Genomic DNA, 8,406 nt, shown 5'->3' on the forward strand with positions numbered 1-8,406 from the left:
TGAGGTGGCAAACCTGAGGCTGGAGGGCTGACCCGGAGGGAGGAAGAAGGTCTTCCCTTTCCCTGCCGGACACACAGCCCTGAGTCTGGGTCTGTAGGGGTCAGGAACAGTGAGGGGGGGGGGGGCGGACCGCAGGGAGCAGCCTCCTTATCTAGAAGGCGCCCGCAGCTCCATCCTCTGAGCTCGGGTAGCCCGGCTGTGGGGCTGGCAGCCTGAGGGCGAGTGTGCAGTGCGCGCGAGCCCCTCCGGCGGCAGGAAGGTGGACACCTCACACCTCAGATCTCCCAATTACTCCCTCCCCTCTCCCTCCCCCTCCTTCCCCTCTTCTTTCTTCTCCTCCCCTCTCTCCTCCTCTCCCCCCTGAAAACCTGTGACTCGAAGAGACCTTGGCTTCGCTGGGACTCTACCCCTGGGGACTGCCCACATCTGCTCCTGAATTAGGGGGCAGGGGGGCAGCTATCCCAAGAAATCTCTCCAGCGATGGGAGCCGCCCGCCTGCTGCCAAACCTCACCCTGTAAGTGTGCTGCGTTGCTGACTTGAGTTTTGTTGCCATTTCCAGCCTTGGGGCAGACCTAATCTTACCGGGACTCCTGGCTGCCCACGCAGACTGCGGGCTGGCCGGGGGTATGCGCGTGTGCCTGGGCGCGCCCCCGTACTCGCAGCAGGAACCCACAGCTGGCTCTGTTCTGTCTCCTCACACAGGTGCTTGCAGCTACTGATTCTCTGCTGTCAAACTCAGGTAGGCAGGCTTTTCCCTCCTGGCGCCCCTCACCTCTCCCAGCACACCCAGTGCTGGGAGGGATGTTTGCCTTCCCGGGGGACACAGACTGATCTGGGTCTCATCCTTGCCTAAGGCTTTGAAGTTTGGAGGGTCAGCCTTTGCTTTGCAGCAGAGGGGATAGTAGAGCCAATGGAGGCAGAGAAAGGGGCGAGAACAGATTTGGGGGTGACTGAGATCACCTGAGCTAGGCTCCCCCTGATGGCACTCCTACTTCCCCTGTGGTCTCTGCTCTTCCATCTGTCTGAACTGGGTCGCCCCCTCAAGCAGGCTGCATGCAGGGGGAAGTCTGCTGCAGGGAGGGAGTCCTGGAGTGATTGCAAGTGGGTGGAGATGATGGCGCAGGTGAGGCTGGGGCTTGGACTATACCTGAAAGGACAGGTTTCAATGCAAAATCACATGTGTTCCATTTGCTGCCCCTCTCCCACCGACATGGGTGTCCTGGGGAGATGGGGAGAGTTGAGTGCACACAGAGATGACTGGCCAGGGTAGGATGACTCCCCAAAGAGGTCAAGCCCAGAGAGGTTTGTCTGGGACAGGATTTAGGATTTGTTTCTCTGCACCCCCCATCCCACATCAGTCCCTGATGTGCCCCCATGCCCACCTCCCACCCCCAAGCCTCAGCCCTCTGTTCGAGGCTTGGTCCCTTTTTTGTGATCCTCCATAAAAGTGCAGCTATTAAAATGCACTGGTCCAGAACCGCACTGGGGCGAGATCGCTTGGCTTTCCCAGGCCAGAGGCCCGCTTCTCTTCATATCCAGTGGGGACTTTTTTTTAAGGTAAATGCCTTTTCTCTGGGAGAGGGAAAGGGGCTGCCTTTGAAGCAGTGGGGGGGTGGGAGAGAGAGAGAGAGAGACAACTCCCCCCCTTTTCCTTCCCCCTTTTGCTAGCCCCCGTTCCAGCCCTTTTGCTTCACACATCCAGAGAGAGCAAGAAGAAAGCCCCCAGCCTGGCCGGGAGGGGGCTGGGGGTGGGCCCAACCTGTTCTGGAAGGGGAATTAGCACAATGGTGTGGCTGGCCGGGGCGTTTATGGCCCAGCTGAGGCCCCATTCAGGACTCAGGGAAGGTGGCAAAGCTGTCCTTTCCCCCTTGAAGTGCCCCCTCACCCCCCTCCAAGGGGGGGCCAGCAGGCCGGACCACAGCCATGCTTGAGGGGCCGTCTGACAAGCAGCTGTCTGAGGCAGTGGAAGGGGAGGTCCCCCTGCAGCGGGAACATGAAAGGGACAGGCAAGGTCCCGCGGGGAGAGCGACTTGTGGGCTGTGGGCTGTGGGGGGGCGTGGGGCTGCTTTTGTGCAGGGCTTCAAGGGGGACAAGGAGAGGAGGGGGCTTCAGGGGGGCCCTCCCTGCTCCTGACCTGGAACAGACAGCCAGAAGAGGCTGCCCGCCAAGAGGGGCGGAGGGCCTGAACCTGGGCCAGGAGGCTTAGGGGCCAGGGAGTCAGGCAGGACCCCACCGAGAAGGTCCTCCGGAAGATTGGCCCCACCCCCTGGCAGAGATGCCATCAAGGGGCAGGCCAGACAGGTCTCCTACCCCAAAGTGGTGTGTGGAGTGGCCGCTGCTCCTGAGGGCACCTTACCACTGTCTCAGGCTAATATGCTGGCAGGACTCTGGGCCTAGGGGGAGCTAGAGATGGAAATTCAGATGAGCACGAAGGGTTAAACCTGACCAGGTTAAAAGTCCATTCCTGAACACTGCTCCCTCTCCTGCCTCAAAGGTGATCCTTCCCTTTGTGGAAAGCCCCCAGCTTCATACCCTCTCCCAGAAAGGGGGTCCCTAGCAGAAGCTGATCTAAGTCAAGCTCTGTCCAGATGGTTGGGATTGGGCTTGAAATAAAGGTGAAATTAGAGATTTGGAGAAGCACCAGTAACAGGCTGCCCTAGAACAGGGTAGGGAGAAGAGACAAGGAAAGAGAGATATCATCTTCATTTGCACCTTGAGGAAAGGGGAGAGTGGGCAAGTCTTCCATTCACCCCCAGGGCTGCAGGTATGTAAGCAGACCCCCAGCCTGGAGAAGGTGTTTGTCCTGGCTTTGTACTGTGAGTGGGTGGAAATAGCTTCTGTCCTGTGCTGGGGAAGCAGAGGGCAGTATCACCCCTGAAAACCTGTTACATTGTGGCACAGGCAGGCAGCCTGGGAGGAGCAGCCACAGGGCCACCACTGATAGCTGCTGATAGCTGCCATCATCTTCCTCCAAGGAGAAGCCAACAGGCATGAAGAAGGATAGGAAGGGGCCCATTGAGACTGATTGTCAGGGCCCTGGGCTCGAAAGAGAGAGAGGCAGTGGAGAGTAAGCTCAAGACTAGTAGTCTCAAGGAATGTTCACAAGGGCCCTGCAGAAACCTAAAAAGAGCCTTTCAGGGCTCTCCAACTACTCTTTTCCCCTGAACCCATGCTGAAGCTCTCAACAGACACATGTGTGCATACATGCTGAGGTGGGATCCTTGCAGGCTAGCGGGGAGAGGCAAGGAGAAAGCTCCTGTCCAGGCTCGGAGACAGACACTGATGTGAGAGGCAGGGACAGAGGTTCCGTCTCTAATCTGCAGTGCCATCCTGAGGCCCTCTCCACAGGCTCTGAGGACGGGGTACCATCCTCTCTAAAGATCCTTGAGGTTCTGAGAGCCATGATCCTAGGTCTACGCTGCACCCACTCAGCACCCCTAGAGCTGGACAGCCAGCAGGCCTCTGTCCCAGTCTGGAGCACAGAGCCACGGAGACACAACTGGCTTTACCCAGTGGCAAAGAAAGAACATGGTCACTCTTCTCCTTTGCTATGCACCCATCTCATGGCCTGCATCCTCTGTTCTGATAGGACAAACAGCTTGTCCCACCACATTTATCTCCTCACCCTTCTCCCCTGGCTGGACCGGTGGCGGAGTCACCCAAAGCAAATTGACACTATTTTTCCCTTGGTAACCGCAAAGGGGGAGAATCACCCGTCTCCTAATTTTAACCAGTACGTGAGGGACCAGGGGGCCATGACCGACCAGCTGAGCAGGCGGCAGATCCGCGAGTACCAGCTCTACAGCCGGACCAGCGGCAAGCACGTGCAGGTCACCGGACGTCGCATCTCGGCCACCGCTGAGGACGGCAACAAGTTCGGTGAGCTCCAGCCCTTGGCCCCATCCACCAGCATGCGCCTGGCTTGCCTCCTTGTCCATACACAGAGCATGTGTCAGCCTCGGCTTCTGGGGGAGAGCAGGGGAAACTCATGGAGGAAGGTCTCTAAGGGCATATCTGCCAAGATTTGAGAATTCCCACTCACACTTACCCAAATTTGAAGGTCAGATTGATTGGGGGGAGGGGCTTGCCACACTCCTGGCCTGGTAGCCCCAATGGACAGAGGCCTTTTCTCCCCTTCCCTCAATCACAGCCAAGCTCATCGTGGAGACGGACACGTTTGGCAGCCGGGTGCGCATCAAGGGGGCAGAGAGTGAGAAATACATCTGTATGAACAAGAGGGGCAAGCTCATTGGGAAGGTGAGGCCTGGGAGATGGGAGTAAATGAATGAATCTTTTACTACGGTGGGGACATGCTGGGCCCCAACAGCATCCCATCCCCATCTCAGACTTACCCAAGTACAGACAGAAGTCTCAATCAAGAAAGACTAAACTGCTTATTCTACTATCACCCCACCCACTTACTCACATTCCAATTTCTCTTTAAATGAATCCCTGCGTCTTTATAACTCTTCTGAGACTTATCTATGACAGTCCTTGATGCTGGTTTATGGGGTATTTCTCCAGCATTGATCAGTAAATATTTTCACATCAGCAGACTATTCCATTCCCTATGTTCATGGCTCAGGACTAATCAGAGGTTGAGAGTTGAGGCATTTATACTAGGCAATTTAGTGGGGTCGGTAGGATTCAAACCAGCAAAAGCCCTGCCTTGCTGAGTCCAGCATTGTTGTGAGAATCAATTCCCTGTCTTGTGGAATCAGCCAATCCTGCCTCCCAAGTCTGGCTATTGCTCAGCCAATCAACTCTTGCTTACTTCTTTTTATCAAGCTTCAGACTTCTTATCTGTTAAAAAATGGATATAACCCTCAAGTGATCTATAAGAATCTAATGAGTCACTGTGTGGTTCTTGACACCTGGCCAATGGTCTATAAATGCCTGTCCCTTTTCTCTCCACTCTGTCACCCTTACACTGAGAGTTCTTCTGTACTGGTGCTGCTGGGTATGTGCCAAACTGTATAATTATCTCTGATCATTATGCTCCGTCTCAGGAAGGTAAAGCACAGAGTGGTCAAATGTTCTGCTTAAGGTACACAACTTCCAAAGGATAAGCCTGTACTTGAGTTGAGGTCTGATACTAAGCAAGGTCTGATCCTTGTTCCTTTCTCCCACTGCTACCTCTCTGACAAGGACGCCCACCCACCAGGCAAAGTTCCTCAGATTCATGGCCCCCTTTGCTCCCGCCTCATTTCTAAAAAACCAGGCCCAACATGCAGGTAGTCCAGCCACGGTGGATGGACAAACTCTCCTCCTCTCCTCCCGCAGCCCAGCGGGAAGAGCAAAGACTGCGTGTTCACGGAGATCGTGCTGGAGAACAACTACACCGCTTTCCAGAACGCGCGGCACGAGGGCTGGTTCATGGCCTTCACGAGGCAGGGCCGGCCCCGCCAGGCCTCCCGCAGCCGCCAGAACCAGCGCGAGGCCCACTTCATCAAGCGCCTCTACCAGGGCCAGCTGCCCTTCCCTAACCACGCCGAGAGGCAGAAGCAGTTTGAGTTTGTGGGCTCAGCCCCCACTCGCCGGACCAAGCGCACTCGGCGGCCCCAGCCCGTCACGTAGTCACGGAGGCCGGGGGCAGTAGCCCCGTACCAGCCTTCCCAACCCCTTCCCTTCCTAATCTAAAGACTGGGCTGGGGCAGAGGAAGGGGAACCCTATCCCCCAGTGTAGACCACTGAGGACCAGGAGGCATCAGCGCCTCCAGCTGGATAGAGACAAGACTGCAGCAAACCAGGGGCTGGAGCCGGCGGGCAGTGGCCCGGTGACCTCACACTGGAATAGGCTTCCTTCTAGGGGGATGTGGCAACGCCCCCCTCCCCCAGGAGAGGAACCGTAGTGTCACCCTGAACTCGAACGTAGGCCACCCAGCCCTCTCTGCCTGCAACAAGTGGAGGCGTCAGCTGATTCAAGGCCATGCATACACTGTCTGGAGGTGGCTCTCCTCAAATTCTGCTCCTCTAGTCTTCCTCAGTCTGTCCACAACCCCCCCCCCCAATTCCACATGACTAAACAGTAGGAAGAGACTTTTGTTTTGTTACAGGAAAAGGGAAGGGGCGGGAGGAAAGGGTTGGCCATTCTTCGCATTCCACGCCCCAGGCCTGCACCCCTACCCCTAACTCCTCATCCCAGAATAAAACCATTTTCCTGCAAACGGGTTATCTGAAGGAGGACTGGCGGGGGTTGCCCACCCACAAAACTCAACTGGTAACAAACTTGCTTCTCCAAGAGGCACGGAGAAGCGCCTCGTGCCAGCAAGTGGAAGATAAGCGCACTCGGGTGGGGCGTGGCGCTAGCAGGTGGAGGGGCTGCACCCTGACAGCCAGGGGCCGAGCCTCACGTTCCCGCAGGGGGCAGGCGGACAGCGTCCATCTCCAGGGAAAGGAGATGATGGGGTGGCAGGGAGGCCCTGTGCTCCAGGAAGGCCCCAGCACCTGCTCCCCAAGGGAGGCTGGCGGCCCAGGGCGTGCCCAGGCCCCCCCCTCCCCCGGGACCGGCGGGTGCGCCCCTCCCTCTGCTGGGGCTCCGGTTTCTTCGGCTTTCACCTCGCGTCCCGTGCTACCTGTTGGGGCGAGGAAAGCTAAACCCTCCCGCAGGCCCGAGCTGCAGGGCCCGGGTGGGGTGCAGCGAGGCAGCTGGGGGCGCCGGGTGGAGACGTGGGCCAGGGGTCTGCAGAGCAGGCGGGCCGCTCTCGGGCGCCCGCGGTGGGGCCGGCGGCGGCTGGAGCGAGGCCCGGAGGCCCGCGCACGCCCGAAGCCTGCTCCCCCGGAGCGGGATTGCTTCTTTCCGGTGAGGAGGCTCGGAGGGTGGAGGAGGGGGGCTACGGACTGGCCGGGCGGAAGGGGGAGTGAGGGCGAGAATGTGTCCTCTTGTTCTCCCAGGTCCCCGCTGAGGGCCGGGAGGGAAGCCACACCTGAGGGGAAATCTCAATTAGAGGAGGCGGCGAGGCTTTACCCGGATTGCCCGGGGTGAGGGGGCAAGCCGGCTGCGGGAGGAAGAAAAGGGGGCGAGGCCCAAATACCCCACCTAGAGCTGCTCTGGGTGGGCTTTCCCATAAGCCTCCAGGTGTGCATTTTGGGAGTGGAACTAAGGCAATAAAAACCGCCTTTCTTCCTTTACACTCACTTTTAATCTTGTCAAGTGGGAGGCCCTTCCTATAGGCGCCCCTCAACTCCAAGTCTGCTCTTCAAGACAAGCCCTCATTCAAGTCTCTCTTTTTGTTGATGAGCTCAGTTTCCCCTTCCCTACCTCTTCTTTGTGAGGAAATATTGGTAGGGAGTTTATGGAAAGAGAGGGGGGAAAGATGAAAGACCTTGCTTATTCCCCACTTCTCCCAAGAATGCCTTAAAAACAAGAAAAGAGGGGTTTGTTGTGAAGGTATCTGGTTTAGTTTATTCCAAATGAAAGGTGAGTAGGGCACCTTTACTGGCCATCCAATTGATGGGGGTGAAGGGGGTCACACACCTCTCTCTTGCTGAGGACTGGGGCAGTCTGACACCCCCCAACCCAGGACAATTTAGAAGGTGGGGACAGAAGCCAAGAGGGAGGTCCCCTAGGCCCCAAGACAGACATTCTCCCGCCCTCCAGCTTGTCATAATTGCTTTTCACCAGGTTGCTTTTTTTCTCTCCCCCCATCACAAAGAACCTTAATCCTGGTGAAGACTGCGGGATGTGTTGGGGGTCGTTTTCTCCGTGGTGTGTAGGGAGGGTGGTCTGGAGCCACAGTTGATAACTGGCGAGTTCAATGGGACTTTAAAAGCAGGGGCAACACCCAGCAATTACTTGAGGACAAAGAGTTGGGGGCCCCCCAGGTGTGGAGAACTGGACTTTGACGGAGGCAGAGGAGGAGGCCAGGGAAGGAGGTGTGTTGGGAAGGGGGGAGCCCTTACAATCCCTCTCACTTCCGCAGGAATTTGAGACATTCTTTAAAACTCTAGACTGCCACCCCCACCCCAAAGCCGGCTCTCTGACCCACCCCCCACCTCTCCCTCCCTCGGGTTAGAGAGCTTCAAAGGTGGACCGGGCCCTTTGTCCTGCCTCAGCTTTCTTCCCTGCCTCTCAGGCCCCTCCCTCTCTCTTGGTGACCTCCCCAGTACAGACAAGCCTCTGGGGACCAGCTCCAGAAAGCCCTTACTGTTTCCTTTCTTGCTTTTTGAGATGAGACCTGGCGGAGAGGGACAGAGAATGGGAAAGGGTAAAAGAGGAGGGCAGCTTTGGAGGCCTGTGCCAGCTCAGAGAGTGCCCTCACCCCAGGCCAAACCCCAGCCTACGGGGGCATCCACTGCCTGCTTCTGGGCTTAGGCCCCTGGCTAGACTGTTGACCTTTCTGTCTCACCGTACATTTTAGGGCCTTGCTACTCATAGCTCAGGTCTATGCTCTAGGTCATTCTTC

At 57.2% G+C, this 8,406-nt stretch overlaps 1 protein-coding gene across 2 annotated transcripts; it reads left to right on the forward strand.

Moving 5' to 3' along the window:
- Positions 1-429: 429 nt before the first annotated feature.
- FGF17 (fibroblast growth factor 17) lies at positions 430-5,755 on the forward strand. 2 transcript variants are annotated; one of them, XM_006884813.1, is made up of 5 exons: positions 430-515; positions 704-740; positions 3,703-3,880; positions 4,152-4,258; positions 5,285-5,755. In XM_006884813.1, the coding sequence occupies exons 1-5, from the start codon at positions 481-483 to the stop codon at positions 5,576-5,578; spliced, it is 651 nt and encodes a 216-aa protein (XP_006884875.1). In that variant the 5' UTR covers positions 430-480; the 3' UTR covers positions 5,579-5,755. The 2 variants fall into 2 exon arrangements, with proteins under 2 accessions (XP_006884875.1, XP_006884876.1); XM_006884814.1 differs by having other exon boundaries at positions 3,736-3,880.
- The last annotated feature ends 2,651 nt before the right edge of the window (positions 5,756-8,406 follow it).

Source organism: Elephantulus edwardii, unplaced genomic scaffold (assembly GCF_000299155.1).
Source record: "Elephantulus edwardii isolate Elephantulus edwardi_28Jun2011 unplaced genomic scaffold, EleEdw1.0 scaffold00038, whole genome shotgun sequence".
Lineage (NCBI taxonomy): Eukaryota > Metazoa > Chordata > Mammalia > Macroscelidea > Macroscelididae > Elephantulus > Elephantulus edwardii.

What these genes read in the sequence shown, in the direction of transcription:
- FGF17 (XM_006884813.1), top strand. Translation starts at nt 481, where the DNA reads ATGGGAGCCGCCCGCCTGCTGCCAAACCTCACCCT. An exon ending in CTGCTGCCAAACCTCACCCT is followed by an intron (nt 516 to 703) that starts GTAAGTGTGCTG and finishes CTCCTCACACAG; the next exon opens with GTGCTTGCAGCTACTGATTC. An exon ending in GGGGCAAGCTCATTGGGAAG is followed by an intron (nt 4,259 to 5,284) that starts GTGAGGCCTGGG and finishes CTCCTCCCGCAG; the next exon opens with CCCAGCGGGAAGAGCAAAGA.